The sequence below is a fragment of the Chionomys nivalis genome, chromosome 24 (assembly GCF_950005125.1).
Source record: "Chionomys nivalis chromosome 24, mChiNiv1.1, whole genome shotgun sequence".
Taxonomy (NCBI): domain Eukaryota; kingdom Metazoa; phylum Chordata; class Mammalia; order Rodentia; family Cricetidae; genus Chionomys; species Chionomys nivalis.
The window spans coordinates 50,879,723-50,905,917 of NC_080109.1; the positions used below are offsets into that span (position 1 = coordinate 50,879,723).

The following is a 26,195-nucleotide window of genomic DNA, read 5'->3' on the forward strand; positions in this document are numbered from 1 at the left end:
CCTGTGTCAGGGTCATCTCAGTCAGCAGTTGAGTGAAGTAATTTTCTGAAGGTGTTCACAGCAACCTTTCAGGAGGGCGTGGTCTATCATACCACATTGGGATAGCTGCAATCCACAGAGTCTCATCCTCTGTGAAAACAAAAGAAGACCCTCTCCAAAGCATCATATCCTTAGACCCATATTCTGAAATCATAATACCCTTGTATCCATTCTGGTTTAGCTTGGCAGCCCATATAATGAAATGTCTCTCTGTAGTTAGCTCCTTCATAGTCAAAAATTTTAAAGAAAACACAATAATACAAAGAATCCAGACTCTCTGTGAATTTTCCATTTTTACGTGGCTTATTTTTCTTTATTTTTTTTAATCTATAACTATCTGTATTCTGTCTCTTTAAAGACTTTATCCTTTTTTAAGACATTAACTTTATTATTTATATATATTTTTTTTGTCTCAAGCCTACATACATTCATCCAACAGTGTCTGAATCAGTTTTATTGTGAATCTAATTTTTTTAGTATCCAGGAGCAGTTTGTTTTGTGCTTTTAAATCGGTAAGCACTTAAGAATCTAAGCTGTGACATTCCTAGGTCAAAAACAGGTACTGCTTGCTTGCCCCGCCCAGTCCAACATGGCGGAGCCGCTCGTGCCTCTGATCCTTGTACATTGCACCAGTAGCATGGTGGAGCTGCTTGTGCCTCTGAGCTGCAGCACAAAATGACTTCCTTTTAGGCACACAGTGAGTCTAGTTGCCATCAAACAAATCGTAGCAGTTTACTCCAAATGCTCCATTGAAAAGCTCTGTCTCCCGCAGGAGCCAGACAGAGATTGCAATGGCAGCACAACCCAGAAAGCCGGCATTTTAAAACAGCCAGTTTTTTCCTGTTGCTGAGTCAGGACAATTTCTTTGCCGCACGCAACCCACAAACAACAAAAAGCTGTCTTAAATTCTCTCTGTGTCCTTTTTAAGCCCTCTCAGGTTTTACGTGGAGTTCATTAGCACGCTGGGCGCCACTCTGTTGTAATAAGAGCAGCGGGGCTGCGTCCCCGGCACCCGGCCGCCCGCATGGCTAGCTTATACCCCGAAATAATTTCACGGAAACTGTATTCTTTTAATCACTGCCTGGCCCATTAGTTCCAGTCTCTTATTGGCTAGCTCTTACATATTGATCTAACCCATTTCTAATATTCTGTGTAGCACAACGAGCTGGCTTACCAGGGAGGATCTTAACCTGCGTCTGTCTGGAGTGGGAGAATCATGGCGACTCCTGACTCGGCTTCTTTCTCCCAGCATTCAGTCTGTTTACTCCACCCACCTAAGGGCTGGCCTATAAATGGGCCTAGGCAGTTTCTTTATTATTTAACCAATGACCTTCCTCCATCAATTGTTAGTACCTGTTATTTTTGGTTTTGTTCTTGTTGGTACTGTATGTGTGTTTTCCTTCTTTCTATTTTGCTGCTGTGGGATTATCTATTGCCTGTGTTTTTGTGGGTATAGTTTGCTTTTTTGGGTTGGAGTTTTCCTTCAAGTACTTTCTATAGGACTGGATTTGTAGATAGATATTGTTTAAGTATGGTTTTGTCATGAAAATTCTTTTTTATCCATTTATAGTGATTGAAAGCTTTGCTGGCTATCATATGTCCTGGTCTCTTAGTGTCTGCAAAATGTCTATTCAGGACCTTCTGGTTTTCAGAGTTTCCATTTAAAATAAGGTATGATTCTGAGAGGTCTGCCTTTATATGTTTCTTGGCCTTTTTCATCTGCAGTTCTTAATATTCTTTCTTTATTGTGTATGCTTAAAGTTTTGATTATTATTTGGTGAAGAGACTTTTTTTGATCCACTATATTTGGGGTTCTGTAGGTTTCCTGTACTTTTACAGGCATGTCCTCATTTAAGTTGGAAAAATTTTTGTTCTATGATTTTGTTGAACATACTTTCTTTGTCTTTGAGTTGAAATTCTTCTGTGTTTTCACTCATTTTCTTAGGTTTGATCTTTTTATGATGTCCCAGATTTCCTGTATATTCTGTGTTAAGAACTTGTTGGATTTAACATTTTCTTTGCCCGATGAAGTTATTTCCTCTATCGTAAATTTAAAACGTGAGATTATCTCATCCATCTCTTGTATTCTGGTGGTTGGTTATGCTTGCATCTATAGTTCCTGTTCAGTTAACCTAGAATTTTTATTTCCATAATTCCTCACTTTGTGTTTTCTTTATTGCCTCTATTTCAATTTTCAAGTCTTGAACTATTTCTTTCATCCGTTTGATTGTTTTTTCTTGACTTTTTAAAAGGGATTTATTGATTTCTTCCAATATTTTGTCTTTTCTCTACTTATTTAAGGGAGTTTTTTTTTATTTCCTCTTTAATGGCCTCTGTTATCTTCATAAAGTAATTTTAGGGTCATTTTCTTCTGCTTCATCTACATTGGGATGTTCTGGTCTTGCTGCTGTAGAACCACTAATTTCTGGTTATACTCTATTGTTCTATGTGTCGTTGAATGCATTTTTATACTTTTGTCTACCCATCTATCTCTTCCTCCAATCAATGTAGGTTGGGCTTCTGCCTTAGGTAATCACTCTTCTTCTAGATATAGGATGGATATGTGTCTCAGGTGATTCCTGATATGTATGGTGTGGTTAGGTAGGGTTGTGGGGAGGCTGTTGCCAGGTATCTGGTGCTTCAGAGGGTGGAAGAAGGGAATAGGTTGTGTCCCTAGGGCCTAGTGTTGAGAGAGTAGGACTGTCCATCTGGGAGCCCAGACACTCACATCCTCTCTTAAGTGCAGATGGTTCTGGTAGTAGCTGATGTGGTGGAAGATGGTTGGTGGTGTGCAGAGGCTGCTGCCAGGTCTCACAGGGTTCAGAGAATGGGGGAGGGACATGGGATGTGCCCCTGGGAGTCTAGGGCCTAGAGAGTAGGGTTGTCCAGTGAGAGGCCCTGACACTTAACTACTCTTCCAGGTATGACAGTTCTCATTGTAGCTGATAAAGCAAGAGATGGTTGGGGCTTAAAATCTTTTTGCTGTGGTTTGGATATGATCTGTCAATCAGATTCCTGTTTTGGATGCTTGGATCTAAAGGTGGCAATGATATAGTGGAAGAACTTTAAAATGTGGTGACCTAGTGAAAGATAGTTATGAGCAGTCCACCTTCATAATTGGATTAGTACTATTTTTCAGAAATAAGCCAAGTCTCTTGTCTCTATATATTCTCATTAGAGAAAGCTAGAGATCAAGAGTACCCATTGCCTCTATCCTTTCTGCACATGATGTGGGGGTTTGGATTTGCTGCCCCCTTAAGTTTTGGGCTTTGAGTATTTGATCCCCAATTGGTAGCTAATGTGGGATTCACCTCTTTATGCTGTGAATAATATAGGTTAATAAAGAAGCTTCTTTAGGCTTATTACAGTGCAGAATAGGGAAAGGCGGGAATTCCAAGCAAATAGAGAAAGAGAGAGTAGGCAGTGTTGATGAGAAGCCGTGTAGCTGCCACAGGGGACAGATGCCAGACAATAGACAGGACCTTGCCAGTAAGCAACAACCATGTGGTGATTCATAGATTAATAGAAATGAGTTAAGATGTAAGAGTTAGTTAATAAGAAATGTAAGCTAATAGGCCAAGCAGTGTTGGAATTAATATAGTTTCAGTGTGATTATTTTGGGTCTGGGCAGCCAGGAAATATTGAACAGCCTGTGACTACAGTTAGCTGTTTGAAAGGCTTGGGTGTGGTCTTGCTAGAAGAAGTATGTCACTGCAGGAAGGCTTTAAGGTTTCAAAACACCCATGTCATTTTGAGTTCCTCTTTCTGTTTCCTGCATGTAGCTTGAAATTTTGAGCTCTCAGCGGTTCCTGACCTTGTACCAGGTGATTTCATATGTATGGCGATGGATATCTTTCTGGAATTCAAAGCCAAAATATGCCCTTCCTTCTATAAGTTGCCTTTGTCATGGCATTTTATTATGGTGATAGAAAAGTGACAAAGACTGAAGACAAATTCTCTTCCTGCTTTCTTGTCTTACTGTGATGAAGCCATGGTTCCCTTGCCTGGCTGTTGCACCCTTCAATCACAGGACTCTAAGCCAAGCATACTTCTTTACTTATGAGCTGCAAAGTATTTCTTGTATAAGTGACCGGGTATCTTATTATAGCAACACAAAATGGACTAATACATCTATCTTAAGTCAGTTTTAAGCCCATTTCTATATATTGCCACAAATAGCTAGTTTTTTCAATTAATTTTTAAACCGAGGAAACACTAATAGTTTTTAAATTCTAATCCTGAAAGTTTGATTGCCAACTCCTTGAAGCCAGTACAAGTTTATTTTTTTAATGTTTATGGTAAACATGAGTCATCAGTCTTGATACACTTCCTATCTGAGTTCTTCATTTCAAAAGCCCTGTGATGGTTTATCTTCTGCATTAACTTGATTGGATCAGCAATCACCTTGGAAAGTCACTGGATATGATTGACACCAACAGAATTTGTGAAAATGTACATATTTGGGTTTATGGGTAAGTCCAATGAGGTTAGATGCTATCAATTCTCCTAAGTATTGGGTAATGGCAGAAGCTAGACACATGCTCATGGTGAGCTGTGACTAAGCTTTTGGAAGCAATATTTTGGCAATAGAAGAACAGAGTGACAACTTCTGTGAAGTTTTGAGCTCTATAGTATTCAAAGAAGATCCCAGGCTAAACAGCACATTTTAAAATCTGATTTAAGCTGGCAAAGAAAAAATCTTCAACTCAAAGTCTGTTCATGCAGTGTGGAGCCAGCATACCCAATAATGTAATTCTTAACATTATTGATTATAGATGTGTTTCCAACATATAAATTTTAGCAGACTTAACTTCCTAAAAACCTATCCATGAAGGTGAACATGGTAGATACTTGTATTAGTCAAGGTTCTCTAGAGTCACAGAATTTATAGGATGAATTTATTAAAAGGACTTCTTATAGGCTGAAGTCTAACAATGCCTAGTTGTGAATTGTGAATAGAAAGTCCAAGAACCTGATAGCTGCTCAGGCCCACAAGTTTGGGTGTCTTAGCTGGTCTTCTGTATATGCTGGAACCCCAAAGAAGTAGACCCCAATGCCAGTGAAGTAATGGACAAGGTAAGAACAAGAAGGTGAAGAATGAACACTTTCTTCTTTCATTGTCCTTATTATAGCCTTCCAGCAGAAGGTATGCACCAGGTTAAAGGTGTGCCTTCCAGCCTCCAGATCTTGATTAAAGGTGTGTATAATTCAGTCTCAAGATCCAGATCACAAGTGTGCACTCCATTTCTGGACTATAGTTCATTCCAGATACAGTCAAGTTAAAAACCAAAAATAGCCAATACAATACATTCTCTGTCACCTTGACATACAAGCAAATCTCCTTATGTCATGATTAATTTCCAAATGAAAAACAATGACCAAGTCATAGTAATGCCTAAAGTTAATATAACTATCCCACGAATAATTGTACATGCATTATATATTTAACCAGGTCATAGTTATCTAACATGATATAACTATCCCTCATACAAATGCATATTCATTATAAATTTACAAAAGTGGCAATGGACCTTGGGAAACATCTTTCTCGTATCTCAAACTTAAGTGTGGCAACCATTAATATTTTCTTAACTGATGTTATAACACATGACAGGAAATTGAAAGAAAACAAATATATGTACAAATCTATTCCTAACAAAAATAAAACAGAAGCACTCATATCAGTTATAATCTTCATTTCACATGGTCTTAGCTGATATTTAGAATGACCTTTCTCTACTACTCATTTTGCATTTCCTCCATCCTCTGCAACCACTTAATCAGGTCATGGCTCTTCTTCCATACCTTCCTTACTGATGAAGTCTGTGCCCTTCATAATCCTGCCTGTTTTAGGCTGGTATAGTTTCCCATAAACTTTAGTCACAGGGCACGGTAGCACCATGCATAACACAAAGACTCCCTAAAGGAACTCCTGCACTTCAGACATATTCCTTCTTACATCCATTGTGGAGAAGCAATCCAAATTCTTCATGATAATCTGGATCTATCACCCCTTGTAACACTGTTATTCCTTCTTAGCCTGATTATTTAACAGCATTAAAAGCCCAAAGTGGCCAGGGGAATGTCTGAGTTTTTAGTTCAGTGAAAGGTTTGCTGTGGCTCCTGGCAAGAGCAGTTTTCCCTCTGGAACCAAAACTTCTAGGTCAGCAAAATTTAGGGTTGAAAAAACAGGAAGAATAATCTTTCCTAGTGGTCACTAGGGGTGGTAGTGAGTGTAACTATTTCCCTTCTATTCATTGATTCCTGGATCCATGGATCCTGTTTATGCGAGTAAGAGTACCATATATCAGACACTGATTCAAAACATATACTGCCATCTGGAGAATCCTGTCTATTCATTCTTGCTTCTGTCACTTAATTGGTATTCTTCATCTTTAAAAGGTCAGTCTAAGCCAAGTGGTGGTGCACATCTTTAATCCCAGCACTCAGGAGGCAAAGGCAGGTGGATCTCTGTGAGTTTGAGGCCAGCCTGGTCTACAAGAGCTAGTTCCAGGACAGGCTACAAAGCTACATAGGAACCCTGTCTCGAAAAAGTAAAAAACAATAAATAAATTAATTAATTAAAAGGTGATTCTATCCTTCTATTGGGCTAGTTGCTTCAGGATAGTGAGGAACATTGTAAGACGAGTTAAATTCATAACCACAGGCTCAATGTCACACTTCTTTAACTGTGAAGTAAATTACCTTGTCAGAAGTAATACTGTGTAAAATACCATGTCAGTGGATCAAACATTATATAAGTCCATGGATGGGGGTTTGGGCAGAATACAAGCAAGAAAAGCAAATCTAAAACCAGAATAAGTATCATTTCCAGTAAGTGATGGGCATTGGAGAGGCTCCATATGGAGTTTACTAGTCATTTTGGCAAGAAACTGTTCTTGCCTGGACAGCTTGATAAACTGAACATGCAGGACCCATAGAAAAATGACTGCTGAAGTTGCCTAAAGAAGGTGAGATGTTGGTGGGAGGTCCGCTTATTTGTTCCAGGCTGCTTAGGCCCAAAGAAATCACACAGAAACTATATTAATTAAATCACTGCTTGGCCCATTAGCTCTAGCTCCTTATTGGCTAATATTTATATTAACTTAACGCATTTCTATTAATCTGTGTAACTCCATGTGACAGTGGCATACCGGCTAAAGTTTACAGCTTCGGTGGTTCTATGGCTTCTCTCTGACTCTGTCTTCTTCCTTCCAGCATACAGCCAAACTCCCCGCCTAGTTCTGTTCTTCCCTGCCATAGGCTCAAAGCAATTCTTTATTCATTAACCAATAAAAGCAACACATAAACAAAAGGACCTCCTACAACATTTCCCCTTCTCTGTTTAAACAAAAAGGCTTTAACTTTAACATAGTAAAATTACATACAACAAAATAGTTATCAAACAAGAATTACAGTTACAATATTTATATCTACTTTATCTTTTATCATAACTAAGGAGAACTATATATATTCTTTAACTCCATTAAAGACTCCAGAAGGATATAGCATTACCTAAGTAAACAGGAAGTACATTGGAAGCAACTTCTAAAACTCTAGAATTGACAGAGACATCTTGCTGCCCAGACAGTCACCCAAAGTTCTTCTGTATTGTTGTGGCATCCATGTTCAGCCTACTGGCCCATAGTATCTGGCAGACTTTTCCATGAAGCAGGAAATTTCAAAGACAGTTCCACTTATATTGACAGTTTGTCAGTCAGTTTCTTCTGTGTCCTACAGAACATCTAGCAGACTCTTGCATGTAGCAGGAACAATGAAGGACCATCTCACCTTATGCAAGTTCAGGAGTCATTTCTCTGTGGGTCCTACATGTCCAGTTTATCAAGCAGTCCAGCCAAGAGCAGTCTCTTGGCCAAATGGCTAGCAAACTCCATAAAGAGCCTCTTCACTACCCATCTTCCTCTTGAAGTATCTTGTGCTGCCAGGAGTATATGTGTCTCATTGTCATGAAAAGCCCTAAGTTATTAAAACATTTTAAATGGCATATTATGAAAGTCTCTGAAAGATTTGCAGAATACCTATCTAACTGAAATATGTCTCTATACATCTAGAAAATCTAACTAACATGACTATAAGCTTGACTATTATAGATGATTATCTATTAACATATTTCTTAATTATACTTTGTATTTTTAAATGAATACACAAACACAATACCTTAATCAAGATCAGAAATACATATACATATAATAAAATTGCCCTTAAATTTGTATCAATAAACCAAGATCCAAACCAAAGCAAATTTTTCATCTCTATAGCAATGAGACAATTACTTGGGGCTTCTGCTTCCTAAAACAGTCTGCCAGACATTCTGCAGGACACAGAAAAGAGCAACTGATGGACTTTGCCATTACAAGGCAGAACAAATCTCCAGATTTCCTGCTTCATGGAAAAGTCTGCCAGATATTATGGAACTGTAGACTGAATGGATGCTCCAATGATTCAGAAGAACTATGGGTGACTGTCCAGGCAGTGAGGTGCCTCAATTCTAGAGTTTTGGAAGTTGCTCACAATGTAAGTTCCTATTTACTTAAGTAATATTATATCCTTCTTTGGTCTTTGATGGAGCTGAAGAATAAATATAGTTTTCCTTAGTTATGATAAAAGATAAAATAGATATAAATATTGTAACTGTAATTTTTGCTTGATAGTTGTTTTGTTGTATGTAATTTTACTATGTTAAAGTTAAAACTTTCCTTTCTATTCAAACAGAAAAGGGGAAATGGTGTGGGAATGCCTTCTATATATGTGTTGCTTTTATTGGTTAATGAATAAAGAAGCTATTTTGGACTGTGATATGGTAGAATAGAGCTAGGCACAGAATGAACTGGATTCTGGGAGAAAGAAGGTGGAGCTGTGAGAAGCAATGGAGCCACCAGTGAAAAAGGAAGCAAGCAGCCAGCCAGAACCTTGCTGGTAGGCCACGAGCTTCATGATAAAATATAAAATAATAGAAATGATTAACCAAAGATATAAGAGCTAGCTAGCAATACACTTAAGTAATTGGCCAAGCAGTGATTTAAATAATATAGTTCCTGTATAATGATTTGGGGAATCTGGACGACTGGGAAAGAATGAACAGCATCCAATAAGAACTAAGGACAAAGTGTTGTCATTTCCATGGAAGAAGTAGTCCAATGTAGTTAATCTACCACCAAATTGCTGACCTGTTACCCCCAAGAATGCCACCATTATCTGGGGCTCAGTGTTGGTCTCTGTTGTTGACAGATGTGGCACTCAGTAGCGGCTGAGTCCTAGTCTTCTCTTCCTCAGTCAGTCAAAGGGAACACCCCATGAGACTATAGGTGAATGCTTGGCAGCAGACGGTATTGTAGCAGTAGAAACCATATGCATTTGGGCAGCTTCTTTATGTAGCTTGCTAGGTCCTTCAGGTCAACATTGGAGAGTGGAAGTCCATGTTATTGAGCCCATGCATAACCCCTATCTCTGCCACTATAGCCTCTTTGTTCAGGTGTCTATTGAGCAATGGTGGAAACAGCGGGGAAAGAGAATGACTGTCCATATAATGGGTCATTCTACTTAGGTGATTATTGAACTCATCCTCTGCTGAAGTCACCTTTTGATGAGCATTTACATGGGACACAACTATCTTCATATCCTTTGCCCATTTGGAGAAATCTATCCACATAATTCTTCCCCAGATGTCTTTCTCAATGATATTTCAATCATGTTCTTTCCAAGTCCCTGACCATCCAGTCAGTCATGGCTACAGCCCATAAATCAGTAAACAATCACACATCTGGTCATCTTTTCTTCCAAACTATCTGTATGACTGTTCTGTCTACCGTGAAGATTTCCCTTCACTAGTATCTTTCAGGGTTGTCCCAGAAAGGGGTTTTAGTGATGCATCTGTCACTTCTGCATGGTGCCTGCATAACATGCAAAACCATGAGTAAACCAGGTCCTAGTCTTCTCTTCCTCAGTCAGTCAAAGGGAACACCCCATGAGACTATAGGTGAATGCTTGGTAGCAGACGGTATTGTAGCAGTAGAAACCATATGCATTTGGGCAGCTTCTTTATGTAGCTTGCTAGGTCCTTCAGGACCTGCTCAGGCCCAATCTTGTATATATCACTTTCATAGATACATCCTAGTTTATGACTTCATAGGTCTGATAACATCCATCTCATGATGGGCAGTTTAGGTCACATAGTAACTTGGTAACCCATTGTCAAAGTTTCAATAGCAGGCTGATAGCTGTCTTTCAAAGGCAGAATAGTTGTATGCAGATGATGTCTTACTCTAAACTCCTAAAGGTCTCTTATGTGATGTACCCATGGGGGTTTGCCAAAGGCTCCAAAAAGTCCCTGTCTGCCACTGACATCTCAAGTATCAATGGGTCTGCTGGATCATACTTTCTGAGTGGTAGAGCCTGCACAGCAGCCTGGAACTGTTGAAGAGCCTTCTCCTGTTCCAGGACCTATATAAAGCTAGCAGCCTTCTGACTCACTTGGTATGTAGGCCAGCATAAAACACCAAAGTGGGGAATGTGCTGTCTCCATAATCCAAGTAGGCCCACTAAACATTATACTCCTATCTTATTGGTACGAAGAACCAGGTACAATAACTTATCTTTCACTTAGAAGGAACATCTTTGTATGCCCCATACCACTGGATTCCTAAGAATTTCCCTGAGGTAGAAGGTCCTTGAATTTTGGTTAAATTTATTTCCCATGCTCTGACACGCATGTGTTACCAATGGATTCAAAGTGGTTGCTACCTCCTGATTACTTGGTCCAATCAGTATAATGTTGTCAATATAGTGCACCGGTATATTTTGTGGAAGAAACAAATGATCAAGATCCCTTCTAACTAAAAGTCATGAAATAGGGCAGGAGAGTTACTACATCCCTGAGACAAAACAAAAAGTATACCTCTATTTCTGGCCTTGCCAACTAAAAGCATATTGCTTCTGGTGAAACTTATGGACAGGTACTGAGAGAAAGGCATTTGCTAAATCAATACTGTATACCATATACCAGGAGATGTGTTAATTTGCTCAAGTAAGGACACTATATCTGGTTTGCAATCAGATTTACTACCTGACTGTGTTTTTGATAGTCAACTATCATTCTCCATGATGAAGCTGTCATCTGCACTGGTAAAATAGGAGAGGTAAAGAGAGATGTGGTGGGAACATCAACATCTTTCAAATCTTTGATGGTGGCACTAACTGCAGCAGTTTCTCCAGGGATGCAACATTGTTTATGATTCACTATTTTCTTTGGCAGAAGCAACCATAATAGCCCTCAACATACAGGTAAGGGAACCAATGTCCAGTTTTAAACTGGATCTTGAGGTTGGAAGACACATGTTTCATTGTCAACTTCTAAATATATCTATCCCAATTGTACATTCTGGAACTGGGGAAATAACAACAGGATGTGTTGGGGGACCCACTAGACCTACTATGTGTTAAACATCATTGAAAACTCCCTTAATCATCTGAGCTTCATAAGCCCCTACTTTAACGGGAGGGCCATAATGTTTCTTGAATGATCCAAAATCAGCATCAATTCAGAACCAGTATCCAACAGACACTGGAAAGTCTGATTGTTTGCTTCCCTCCACTATACAGTTACCATTGTAAAAGGCTGTATGTCCTTCTGGGGAAGAACTGGAGAAAGGCTAAATTAAAAACTTCTAGGTGTCTTATCAGGATCCTAACTCAGAGGTACCTGGGCACCCTTTCATTCAATGAATTTTGGGTCTGTAAATTGGTTCAAGTCTGGAAATTGATTTACTGACTGAGACTGCCTTTTGCCAAGATACAATACAGTCTTTCTTTCATTTGTTTGAAATTTTTTTTTTTTTTTTTTTTTTTTGCTTATACAGATAAAACAGAAAAGAAATAGTGCTTCTTACCTATTTCATGCCTGGAAACCCCATGAGTAATTAGCCAGTCCCAAAGATTCATACAAGTTTTGCCACTATAAAATTCACCTTGTCTGTGTTTTTATGGATTAGGCCATTAAAAACATTGTTTTGTCTATGTTGCCCATTGTGATAATGACAATCACCTTTCCTCTTGGTAAGTCAATTGCTGCCACTTGGCCCCTGCTACCTCAGGGTTTACCATTGCATTTAATTTGTCCAATTGAGCAGCAGTCTCTCCAAACCTATGTCTGGCACAAGGAAAAGAGCAACAACAAAACTTTTCTAACATGCTTGTGCCCCTCTCGCCTTTTGTGTCTTAGAGGATTAGTAAAGGGCATGTCTTCTGGGCCTTCCCACTGTGGAGGATTAGGATTTACACATCATAGTTACTCTAGCATTGTAGTTTCCCTGAGCCTTAAAAAATCCCTTCATCAGCTATAAACCAGGTAATTTCAAACATCTCCAACTCCTTTTCAGCAGGCCATCTTGTACTAAATGCTTCAGTCAACCATTCAAACTAAGTTTTACACTGTTTACCTGTGTTAGTTCCCGTATTAAACCTAGAATCTCCATTCAGAGGGTCCACATCAATAAACTCAGCCTGATCCTGTTTATATTCCCTCCACTTTCATCTCACAATCTTAAAACCTGTTCCTGCACATATTCCTCAGACTTCTGCTTGAATGAATTAGCCAACTCATTAAGCTCCTTAGTACTGTACCATACCTTCTCATTGATTACACTTTTTTTTCTACCTCTCCTCTAGGAGCCTGTTTTACCTTAAGTCCAGTTATAAGCCAGAGGCAACTATTAGGGGATTCTGAGCGACATCAGTATTGTCTTGCCTAGAATTGCCTTCAGAGAAGGCTGCTTCGGCTTTAGCTGAGAATGAGGGATTAATTTCCTCAGAGATGAAAAAGGCAACATTTCAAGGGGGTGGAGTTGAGGGTAGAGAGACTTCTTCAGGTAAGATAAACCTTTGAGAATCTGAGAGTTCAAAATTCTCAGCTTCAGTAGGATCCTTCCAAACATCCTTATCCGAAGTTACAGGATCCTGTTCTTTACCAATTATGGCCCTGATTTTAACCACCAACACCCTCAGAGACTGAAAGTTAAATTTTTGCTGTAGTTCAGCTAACCATATAGTGAGGGCTTCTGTTTGATTTTCTACAAGTTGACTTCTGTGCTTGCTGGAGAGAAGATTCCCTTCCAGAACATGTTTAGAAACATTTAGAATGCTTATTTACAGCTGAAGAGAGCCAATTTTTTTCACTGAGTCCAATGTTGTCCTTCACCTTCCATGCTAGAATTTGGTTAATTTTATCACAAAGCCCATTCCTTTCCTTTGTCAATTTATGCAGAGATACTAAGAGAAAAAAAATCATCATTTCCTCATTTTCCCATATACTGTCAAAAGTTTAATACAAAGTTACCAAGTCCATTGTTGCCTCCAGTTGGTGAATCAGAATAATCAAACATATTTATCGCCTTAAGTTTTTAAACTAGTGGCCGGGCGGTGGTGGCGCACGCCTTTAATCCCAGCACTTGGGAGGCAGAGGCAGGCGGATCTCTGTGAGTTCGAGACCAGTCCGGTCTACAAGAGCTAGTTCCAGGACAGGCTCCAAAACCACAGAGAAACCCTGTCTCGAAAAACCAAAAAAAAAAAAAAAAAAAAGTTTTTAAACTAGTGCACACAATGGGCTATCAGTACTTGCTGAGCTCTCAGGAGAGCCTTCAGTAACTGGAGAGGATTGGGTAACTATAGTTGTTCACAAATTGAAAAGGTCTATGTCAGATACATAAAAGATTCATCTTCATACTTCTGTTGCCCTAGAAACAATTCTTGTACCGAAATCTATATTATTAAGAGTTCTCTAGATTAAGAGAATTTATAGAATGAATCTTTCTTCTCGCTCTTTATATATATATACACATACACACACACATACATACATACATACATTACATACATACATATATACATACATATTAGAATGATTCACAGACTGTGGTCCAGTTAAATTCAACAATGGCAGTCTATGAACAGAAAGTTCCAGAATCCAGTAGTTTCTCAGTTCACAAGCCTGGATGTCTCTGTTAACCTTCAGTATATTCTGGAATCTTGAAGAATTAAGCTCTACTGCTAGTGAAGGGATTAAATTGCTAACAAGGTGAGGGCAAGCAAGCAAAGAGCAATAGCTTCCTTATTACATGCTCTTAATATAGGCTTCCAGTAGAAGGTGTGGCCCAGGTTAAAGGCGTGTCTTTCCACCACAAGATCTGAATTAAAGATATGTCTTCCAACCTCAAGATCCAGATTAAAATTGGGTAGTGATGGAGCACACATTTAATCCCAACACTTGGGAGACAGAGGCAGGCAGATTTCTGAGTTCCAGGTCAGCTTGATACACAAAGTGTTTTACAGGACAGACAGGGCTACACAGTGAAACTCTATCTTAACACATATATATGGATTCAAAATGGATTTTCCCATTATGTAAAAATCCTTCAGAGGTATGATCTCCATTTTTGAATTTTAGTTAATTCCAGACACAGTCAAATTGACAACCAAGAATAAAATATGCTAAATAATTTCCTTCAACATAGTTTTAATAAGTTAATACTTAGGCATATCCATGTATAATATAGCTTCAATCCTTTTTAATTTGCTAGCTCAATTTTCACAAGAAAATCAATACATTAAGATCTCAGAATTTATCTACATATTTTCTCCATTGTCTAATAAATCAAAATGTTCATCATCTTATTATACAAATTTGGTCAAAGTTGATCTAGAGATTATCTGGGATAATTACCTTTAGCAACTGAATTAAAAAAAAATCTGTATTCTAATAGGATTTCCAGTCCATTGACATGCATGTTACAGTTTAAAGATTTTGATACCTCATCCAATGGAAATTCAATGCAGAGATAACTCGGGCAACAGGATCACTTATTTGTCATACCATTTGGGAGATGATTGTAACAACAATCTCAAAATGTTCATATTCTGTTCAAAGTGATAATGTCACGGTTGGATGTAGGCAAGGCTCTGTGTTGCTTCTGTGACCTTGACTCAAGTGAAGTCAGATTCCTGGATTCATCACAGAGGAGAACTTCAGAACAAATCAGTGTGAAACAGAGTTGAATGTGATTAAAAAGTATTTTTCGGGGATGGAGAGATGACTCGGAAGGTTAAGAGCACTGTAGTGATATTTTGCTTGTCATCTAACAAATAAGATCACAAACTTCAGTTATCTGATCATTAAAGATAAGAGTATAGAACTGAGCCACTAGTTAGCCATAGAGCCCAGGCACACACCTTTAATCCCAGCACCCAGGAGACAGAGGCAGATGGATCTCTATGAGTTCATGAGTTTGATCTACTCTCAAAGAAAAACAGAGTCAGGTGGTAGTGGCTCATACCTTTAATGCCAACACCAGAAAGGTAGAGACAGGAAGTGAAGTGGCTGGGTGGAGAAAGGAATATAAGTAGACAAGAGCTCAGATGCATTCTGGAGATGCAGTCTGAGGATTCGTAGAGACAGGATTGCTCCTTGGGTCTGAGCGTAGATAGCATAGACACTGGTCACTCCCTTCTCTGATCTTCAGCATTAATGCCTATATCTGACTCTGGGTTTTTACTATTAATACCAATTAGAATTCATGCTACAGAGCACTGGTTGCTCTTCCAGCCAACTGGGTTTGATTCCCAGAACTAATGTGGTAATCACAAGTGTCTACCAGTGCAGTTCCAGGGGGAATTTGACCCTGATTTTCTGTCTTCATGGGCAGTGCACATACATGGTGCACAGATATACAAGCAGGCAAACACACACATAAAATAAAAGTAAGCTAAATAAAAAAAGGAATCTTTTTGTAAAAAAGGAAAATTTTAGCATATATCTTAAGCATGGGGTTAATAGGGTAGTGTTCGGGACAAGAACAAGGCATGCCCAAGTGACAGAATGGACTTCTTAAGGGAGATGTGCACTTTATTGTCTTTACAATGGCTGTATCCATGATCCTGTGGCTTTCTAAGGTCATGTTTCAACAGAATAATTTACAACAAGACTTGAAGATTAAGCAAAACTTAAAACATCAGTAGATTTCAGAAATTAAGTGAAAATATAAAAGCTTATTTATTTATGTAAAAACATTCTTTCATAAATAGAATTTAAATTTTTTTCTGTGCTTTAATTTTTAAATTACATGTATTTATTTAGTATATTGTGGAAGCAGGGAGGGTGTAAACTTGCCAAAAGTGTGATTATGGAGATCCAAGGCCAACTTACAGGAGTCAGCTCTTTCCTCCCTTGTGGTTCCTGGGTATTGACCTCAGGTTGTTAGGAATGGCAGTGCCTTCATTCACTGATCCATCTCAATAGCACATAGAATGGTTTTATGAGAGGTCTATTTAGATTTGACATGGGATTGGAGTGCTAATATAGTAAGATACAAAGTTGCAAATACTCCTTTCCCAAATAAATACATTGTTGTCTTTCACATCCTTATTTGGGATGTCCTAAAATTGTAGCATTATCTGGCAAGTAATTTGTTTTTATCAGCTGTAGTGAAGGTTCTTGCAAACAAGAACCCAGTGAAAGCCCTCTTTCCTTTCCAGTGTACCCTTTATTTTCTGTTTTTCTAGCCTGCCTCAGTAAAATCTGTAAACTTTATGCAAATATATCATTAAGTTACATCAAAAAAAGAGGAGCTGTTCCTAAGTCCAACTCCTTCACTTTCCTGTTGTCTTGTGCCTCTTGGCTTTTCCTTCTGAGTTCCAATACTGTATCCTGGAAAAGCCCACACTGAGACACTCAGCTGGGAGCAGAAGGGGGTCAAGAGTCATACTAATGGCAGAGGTATCCTGAGTTAAAAAAAATGGCCCATGTGTTATCCTGGAAAAGAGCAACTCAGACTGTGAAGCACCTACTTCTGTCTCCCTTCTTCCACTCGAGTAGAGTTCAAGCATAGCCTTTACAGCTCACAAAGAGTGCAATTCTCATAAGCATACAGGATTTGAGTAGATGGAAAACTATGTTTTCCTTATGCCCTGCATCTCTGTTTCCTGAAAGTAAGGTTAATGCCAAGTACTGGGACGTCCCTCCTCACATGCCCATTGGCCTTCATGCCACAGTAGACATGGAGAGATTAGGAAGGAAACAAGAGAGATTCTTGAAGGACAATACTTGAAAAACCAGTTCTTGGGCTCTGACCTTAAGATTCTGATTCCATGTGCATTCCTGGAGTCGACTCAGAAAACTGAGGGAGGGATTCAGTTTAGGTCAGGAATCATATCAAACTACAATAAAAATAATTATCTTCGGTTTGGGGTAGGAATATAGCTCCGTGGTACAGCATTTGCCTAGTGTATACGAAACCCTGTGTTTGAGCCATAACATTGCCAATAAAAGAAAAATAATCGTATTCTGGTAATAGATATGCTATGATAATTACATATTATAATCCCTACTGAAATGGCAAATACTACCACACAAATGTACTAAGTTAATACATATCAATTAAAAATAGAATGTAGTTTTCAAAAATGGTTCTACTCTAGAATATCTGGAATTAAGCCCCAAAGTTTATGTCTTAAAAAGTGCTCAGGTTAAGTCTTGGGGAGAAGGTCTAGGCCCACATATCAAGGAGCAGTGATGTAGACAAGGCCCCATGTTTATGACTACTATGGGACTGTATATCCACACAGACCCTTTCTGAGTATCTAGAATATCCTAATACATTTTGCATCCAATACCATAGCCTAGCAAAAGAGCAACATTTATTTGTTTGCCGTAATGATCCCATCTCTCCCTGGTAGCTGGTGCAGCTGTCCAGCATCATGGGAGAATATTGTATTGCATATCACTAGCCAATGAAATATCAAAATTCACAGTAGTTTCTGATGATGTTTAATGCTTCTGTACTAATATAAAGTCGAAAAATTGGAAATGAAGCATGCACGGTAAATTAAGAACTATTTTGAGGACCGCAATGCTACCTTGACTTATCCTTTCACGTCTGTTCCCCATTTTGAACTAATATGGTCACCATTCATTATTGAGAGATGATTTTCAGAGCACTGAACCATCATTGCTGATCCACTACTGTGCTTTGGCTGAGTGGGTGTGATGGAAAATTGTGCAAGGTGTGGCTACATTAGAAAGCTATTTCTCAACTTCTCCCTGAAATGACAAACTGACTTTGAAGATTTGTGAAACAGATTAGCTGAAACAACTGAATTACCTAAACAGAATTACTGGAATTTAGTACCTGTTATCCAGAACCAGTATGCCAGAGACGCCAGATCTTTCTAAGGCAGTGTGTTCATTTGAAACTGCTGGGGTCTAAACTCTGCCTCTCGACTTACAGCAAAGTAACTTAACTTTTCATCTTGGTCTATATGAGCTAGTTCCAGGACAGGCTCCAAAGCTACAGAAAAACCCGGTCTCGAAACAACAACAACAAAACAAACAAAAAGAAACAAAACTTTTCTAAGCCTGCGGGTTTCACCATCTAGAAACCGACAGGTATATGACAATACGTAACTTCTACGCCCTTGATTTGGTAAATAAAATTGTTAGATAGAACACTTACTAATCGATTAAAACAACCAGCACGAAGAGTACATATTTGGTAAAAAATTATCTTTTTTTTTTTTTTAGGTTAGTGCCACAAAACCACTGTGACAGTGTGGGAAGTTTCCAGAGTCTGTTTGAAGAAAAAGAGTGAGTAGAAGTAAACAATCTCTTCTATTTAGGCAGTTCAAATGAACTACTGCCACCCACTTGACTTGTCAGGGGGGTTGGTCAGTTGCAGGTTCATAACCGTTCATTTTCATGACACAAGTCTCATAGCTCTGATCCTTCCCTTCCCAGGCCCTGGAAGGATTGGAGGCAGAGCAGCCCCCAACAGGTGTTTTCTGGGCACAGCAGCCCGCCTGTTCTTAGGGCCGCCCCTCCCGCGGTGCGCACCGCGGAGGATGCAGCCTGAGCGTGAGTCTGCGCGGCCACGTGACGGCCGCTATAAGAGCGGCGGGCTGCGGACTCCCGCCCTCCCCGCTAGCCGCGGTCCTTTCCCGGCACCCGGCTGCTCCGACCCACCCGGCCCTCCGCACTATGACAGGTACGCCTGCGTGACCGGTTTCCGCAGCGTTGCTGCGCCGGGGACCTCCGGGCAGCTCGGGAGCCGCGGGAGTCTGCAGCTGCCGGGGCTGCTGAGCCAGCAGCCTGCAGAGCGGCTGCTTCCGCCTGCTGCGTCCGGGGAAGGCCTGGTGGGGTGGGGCCGACGCGGGGCGCTGCGGGGTCGCCCGGAGCCCTGACTTCGGGGCTGCCGAGTCAGGGAACTGCTGGCGTCCTGCGGGAACGCCAGGCTGCGGCCCTGCTTTGGCCTCCGCGCCGAGCCTATTTTTAGGCCTCTGGGGCCGGGTGCGGCTACACAGGAGCCGGCTAGCGCTCTGGGCAGGCCCTGGTGCCACTTGTTGCATTGCAGGGTGTCCGGCCCTGGGTGAATGCCCCCAGGACTGGGCACATAGAGGTAATTGATTCTTCCACGCACTTTAAGGTGTAGCCTGGGCTATGACAGCGACTGACCTGCCATCTGAAGGTTAAAGCACCTCTCTGTCATTGGTCTTTCCCTTCCATTTGTAGGATTAGCTAAGTTTGGTGTTTATAACATCTGACCTCTTCTTTTATTAATTTAATCTGGGAAAGCAAAGCATTGTCACCTGTAACGTCTGAATCCTATTTATATAAAACTTTCCACTTCCTGAATTCTGGGCCACTTTGGGGTTAAAGCCTGATTTATTGTGCTCAGATTAAGTACTCTTGGGGCAAAATGGTTTTGAATCATTAGTGTCTCCGAATGTTTTGAAGATAACAGAAGCAGTACAGGCCGAGGTTGACATAGGCTTCAGCTGTGATTATAGAATATAATTGACTGGAGCTGGGAATTCACAACTTTCTACATTTCAGTTATGTGATGGCTTGTTCTGAAAGTTGGCCCCACAGTATGAGTAAAAATGGCTCTCAGGTCAGCTACTGGGGGAATGCACTGGCCCACCAGACAGTCTACAACACTCTCCCTGCTCAGATGAATTTTCATTGCTTCTAACTTCTACACTGGAAAATGAGTAAGGGAAAATGAGGAAACCTGAGTCAGAGAGTGACAGTGACAAAATCCCCTTACTTTCTTCTTGACAGGACCACTGCCAGAGTTTAACCAACTAATGTTAAAATCCCCTTAGATCACAGGAAAAGCCTGGAAAAAATCTTAAAGTCTGGTATAATGAGGATTGTTCAGAGGGGAAAGAATACATGTTTGCCTTCAACGTGCTGGGGCTTTGGGGAAATTGGCATGTATGTTCATGTCTCTGTTAGAGGAGCAAGAGAATATGGGAGAGGGTGGCATGTGGCTCATTGTCCCAAAGAAGCGGAGCCTGGCTATGGTTTATACCTGTAATTTTAGTACCTGGGAAGAAGAGGCAGGACAAATGCTTGGTCTATACAACTAGGCCCTATCTCAAAATAATCAGAGTTAGGGATGTAGCTTGTTGGTAGAACACTTGTGAAATATATGTAGAAGAATTCAGAAGCATGGGAATTGGATCCTTAGAGAAGCTTGGGAGTGAGAGGAAAGGAAAGAGAAGAGAGGAGAGAGACACAGGAGACAGCAAGAGACAGATTTGCTAGAGCTTGCCTCTAAGCTCACCAACAGTGATTGGTCACTAAGAGACAAGGCCACTGTGGGAAGCTTAGTTACTTTCTAGGGTGGTAGGTAATAGAGCTCTTGCTTGGGTGAAAATACCACTCATCAGACCTTATAGAAGAAAGGACATATGCTTTGTGATCTCCTCATTCCCACCAGTTTCCTAAGCTTCACCCTGTGTTAAACTACAGTTTAATCTAAGAATTTGTCTAGACTCTAACTGGGATTTGAGTTTTGTGGTTGATGAGCCTCTTGAAGCTTATCTGGCATTCCTGCTAAACTGCAGTCTTGGCCTATTCCTGGATGGCTGCTTGAGTTGTCCCACTAAAGGGACTGCCGCCTCACTGACATAGAAAGTTGACCTCTGAGGAGATGATTTTGCTGAACTATTATTTGAAAGTAGACCTGGGGAAAGACTTTTTCTAGCTGAGATATGGTTCTTTTTCTTTGTATTAAGATCAGGCCTTTGTGACGCTGACTACAAACGATGCCTATGCCAAAGGGGCCCTTGTCCTGGGCTCATCTTTGAAACAGCAAAGAACTACCAGGAGGATGGTTGTACTCATCACCCCACAGGTCTCAGAATCCATGAGGTGAGGATTACCTGCCTGTCTCTTTGTCATTAGGGTACTAACATCCTTTCCCTATTTCTGGAGTCAGTGGTCACTGACCCATACCTTCCTAGGGAGCTGAGCACTAGGTAGACACAGATACGTGATGTTAAGCTAAAGACTCTGAATTTGAAATCTCTTCTTAGCTTTTGGGAGATGTTCCAGGATTCCTCCTGGGAAGTGTCATTCTGGCCTCTGTCTTCCTAATTCTATTTGGGAATGAGAGAACTTCCCCCTCATTAAGTCTTCTGAGGGTGAGCCTGCCAAATTATGTCTGTTATCTCTACTTGCACTCTTTTCCCCAAATGAAGCTAGAATTGCACTGTTTCCTGTAAAGAAGGAAATCTTCAGGTAAGATTGAACAATTTTCTCCACTTTCAGCTGACATTTGTCACCTAATGATCTTTACATATGCTAGAATAAAATCCTTATTAGGCTTTCTGAAACTATTACAGGATCTTTTAGGAGACACACCGAGGAGTACAAGCTGCTTACTTATTGATTGGGTTAGTTCCTTTTGATATTTAGAATTCAATTTTGTGATAGCTGGGTATTAACTTTAAAAATATCTTGGTGTGCCAGTAGCATTGTTACTTTTACAGTAACCTAGCCTTCTTAAAAATTGAGAATACCTTACATTTTAAAAATGAAAACATAGGCCAAGAGCCTTTACAAACAAGATGTTATACATATGTGCATATGCATGTATATGTATCTTCCACATTAATGACACTGATTTTAAATAGCTCTTGAAAAGTGTCCAGAAAACTTTCTTCTAATATTTCCATTACTGAGAACTGTGTAACATCCAAATTTAATTTTGAATCCCACTACCGTGATCCCCTAAAGTCATTGGTACCACTGATCATTGTTAAAAAGAAAAAAAGAGCAAGTTTACTTTGTGAAGTAAAATGTATTTTTAATCTAACGTGCGAGGTAAAATGCAACAGCAGTTTTCTTCTGTGAATATGTTAAATGTTTGTATCATTTATTTTTCCTCTAGGTGTTGTGCCTACTTGATTAACATACCACTAAAGACATGCAAACCTGAGTTCAATCCTCAGCACCACTCTAAAAATCTGGGCATAGTGGTGCATGGTGGTGGTGATTGTCTGTATGTCTGTAATCCCATCACCAGGCAGAGAGAGGTGGATCCTTGGACTTCACTAGCCCCCTGTCCTAACCTAATCAGTAAGTCCCAGATCCCAATGAGAAAAGATTTCTAAACAAAACAAAACAAGAAAACAAGGCAGATAGTTCCTGAGGAATGATTCCCTAGATTGACCAATGAGTTCCACATAACATGCTCTTGTGTGTGTTCACTCAAATACATGAGCACACACACACACATACACACATTTAGGTAATTTTGAACATTTAAAACTCTTAAATCTCACAGGCCAAAATGAGTCAATTATGACCAAGTAAGTGCTAAGCACTTATTAAGAGCAGTTACACTGTGTCCTCCCTCGCCACCGTCTTCTGGTATGTCTTCTTTTGCTGTGGTAAACACCAGAGGAAAGAGTTTATTTTGACTTACAACTGATAGTCCATCATGAAGGGAAATCGGGGTAGGACTTCAGGGCCCTGGTGACAGGAACTGAGGCAGAGGTTATAAAGGAACTCTGCTTCCTAGCTTACTTCTTAGCTTGCTCACTCAGGATGACCTTGCCCAAGGTTGGTGCCACCTACAGTGGTCTGGACCCTCTCATCTCTACCAGCAATCAAGAAAATTCCCCTAGAGACTTGCCTAGAAGCTAATCTGATAGAGACATTTTCTCAATTGACATTCTCTCTTTCCAGATGACTCTAGCATGTGTCAAATTGACAAAAAAAAAAAAAATCAAAAAACAAAACAAAACAAATCTAAGCAGTACAGACACAGGAAATTATTGGTTTATTACTCTAGGAGAAGTGATTAGTTATAGGCTTTATCTCATATATTATATGGTCATTATCCAGCACCATTTATTTAAAATATGCAAAAGCCAGTCAAGCCAATTCCAATAAAATGTCGCTGTCAAACACATGGGCTTTTACAGAGATATACTCATAAATGTTTCTCACATTTTTCAGAGGTATTTTCACAGCATGCCAGGTATTCAGTGACACAATAAGAAAGAAAATTCTTCTGTGATAATTTCTTAAGACAAATTGAACCATAAACAGTTTCATTACTTCATGGATTTAACTATATGTGCACATGAACATAGATGTTCTGGGGTGAATCAACACATTTAAGGGATATGGTATATGATATGCTGGAGCCCACAAATGAATCTGTTCTACTTTGATTAAAGGTCAGAGAGTTCAGACCTATTCTTGCTCCTTCAAGGTTACACAAAAGAACAGGATGCTTGTCCTACAGTGTGGATACAGGATGTTTTGCTTTGACAAAAGGATATTTTGACTTAGGGTATGATTACTTGTTGTTTTGAGAGGTGAGGAGGAAATTGCTTTGTTTGTTCTATCATGCAAGGGAGTGTTTTGCCTTCCCCCCTTTTGGATTGGGGTATATAAGAACTTTGAATAATAAACTAGAGATGGATCACAGTATTTACTGGATGCCCTCCTGACTCTGTTGTCTATTATCTATTTTCTTCCTCAATCCACACTCCTCTCCTCTGGAAAGTATGAACCCCATAAGGCTGGACCCAACATCAATGACAAAGCACCTGAGTGTCTTATGATTGATGGGTAGGGCTGTAATGGAACAGTCTTAGAGTAAATGGGTCATGTGCTTTCAAAAGATTCTATGTGAGTGACATTTTCTGGAATTTATTTTTACAGAAAAATTTTAGAGACTATCTTTGATGAAGTCATCATGGTAGATGTCTTGGACAGTGGTGATTCTGCTCATCTAACTTTAATGAAGAGGCCTGAATTGGGCATCACACTGACAAAACTTCACTGCTGGTCACTTACTCAGTATTCCAAATGTGTGTTCATGGATGCAGATACTTTGGTGAGTGTGACTTTAAGGGTTGAAAGGATATGCATAATAATAGAGACCCGTCACTCATTTGCGAAATAAAACCACTATTATAAAAAGTGTCAAGGAGTGAAGGGAAGTAATCTCAGGCTGTCTTACAGATGTCACCATCTTTTGTGTTGGGTGACAGGGAGAAACTAGGAAGGTGTGCATAAGTAAAGCATTCTTGTAATGCCTTTCTTTGTTTTTCTCTTTCTTGAATCAGGTCCTCTCAAATATTGATGATCTTTTTGAAAGAGAAGAATTGTCAGCAGCACCAGATCCAGGGTGGCCTGACTGCTTCAATTCTGGAGTCTTTGTCTATCAACCCTCAATTGAAACATACAACCAGCTGTTGCGCCTTGCTTCTGAGCAAGGTAGTTTTGATGGTATGTATCTGCTATCATGTATTTGATAAGCTATAGTAAGACCCCTCTCTCTGACACACACACACACACATACACAGACTCAAGCAAATTTTTGTTGTGAGTGCATCAGAGTAACATAAACAAAAATAGAGAAGTTTGTTTGTTTTGTTTAAGACAGAGTCTCACATTGTCCAGCCTGACCTCAAATTCATTGTGTAGCCAAGAATGACTTTGAACATCTCATCCTCCTGTTCCTACCTCCCCAAGTGCCATTCATCACCACAACTGGGTTTGCTGCTCAGTGGTGGGACCAAACCAAGCTTCTGTCATGCTAGGTAAGTACTTTTCCAGATCCACGTAGATGCCTTAAGTGACTTATTTTATCTAAACGAGTGAGGTTTGGAATGACTTCTGTCTTAGGGCTAAGGTCAAGCACAGTGGCAGCTTGCTTTTCTCAATCCCCAACACTGAAGAAAGAAAAATAACTTCTGTTTTTAAACCTGAGTATAATACCAAAGTGTTTGGCAGTCATTGCTAACAAGAATCCAGTGTTATGTCTGTGAGAACATAAAAAACAGCCTGATAATTTGGTAGCCATTCTTTAGTAAGTCATTAAAAACAAATTTTATATAAATAACTTCTACATTTCTACTTCCAAAGTATCATTTTTTTCTAAAAGTCTATGTATTAAGCAAAATGGTATCTTCATGAGTGTACACTGACTAAGTGCATAATAACTATATATCTATGGCTGTATGTGATATAGGCCTCTGCAAACCCCCGGGCAGGCAGTGTAATCCAAATGAGGCAAGAAGAAAATCTGGTTCAAACTTCTAGAGTGTTGACAATTGGGCAGTTAATTTAGGAATATTAAGTAGAGTGCAATTTAGAAAAATATTTCCTGATATAACACAATTCTATGTGCACAGTGAGGCATAATTACATTGAAACTCTTTAAAACACTGTCATTTATCCATGAAGATGGGTTCTGGAGATAGGCTAGATGTGTGATCTTAAGGCCATAGGAGAGGAACTGGTGTGGTCTCAGTCATGCAAATACAGTAGTCACTTTGTATCAGACATTTGACACTATGGCAGAGTTGTAAGCAGGAAACATGATCACGGCCAGAAGCCTGGGCACTGTAGCAGACCCCCCTCCAGAAGCTTCTTTCTTTCTCTTCTAAGAACATATCTTGAATTTGAAGTAAATGAGTGTTTCAGAATAAGCTGAACTAGCCTTTCTCATTATAGTTCAGCCCCAGGTATCAACAGAAGATTTATTTTTGAGTCTTGGGAGCTGGCTTAGTAAGTAAGAACCCTTGCAATGCAAGCATAAAGACCTGTGTTCGAGTTCCCAGCTACCATGTACAAGATTGGTCTGTGATTTCAGTGCTAGTGGTTGAAGGTAGATATACAAAGATTCATTTTTGTTAATTAGTTATAAAAGTTAAAAAAATCTGAAATGTCTCAAAGGTTAAGCTGAACTTGTTAAATTGCTGAAGTCAAGCTTGAAACTTCACAGTATTTCAAATTAAACACAATAAGACTGGTGATGTAGGAAGGTCATTGGTTAATTAAT

At 39.7% G+C, this 26,195-nt stretch overlaps 1 protein-coding gene across 4 annotated transcripts in view; it reads left to right on the top strand.

The window, feature by feature from the left end:
* Positions 1–18,970: 18,970 nt before the first annotated feature.
* The window catches only part of Gyg1 (glycogenin 1), a 32,550-nt gene continuing 25,325 nt past the window's right edge, over positions 18,971–26,195 (top strand). For 2 of the 4 annotated variants that reach the window (XM_057756712.1, XM_057756713.1), the window contains exons 1-4: positions 18,971–19,085; positions 21,124–21,259; positions 24,068–24,242; positions 24,475–24,637. In XM_057756712.1, coding sequence (XP_057612695.1) covers positions 19,079–19,085; positions 21,124–21,259; positions 24,068–24,242; positions 24,475–24,637 — 481 coding nt within the window. In that variant the 5' untranslated portion in view covers positions 18,971–19,078. The remainder of the gene's footprint in view (positions 19,086–21,123; positions 21,260–24,067; positions 24,243–24,474; positions 24,638–26,195) is intronic. The other 2 variants (XM_057756714.1, XM_057756715.1) reach the window with 2 other exon arrangements.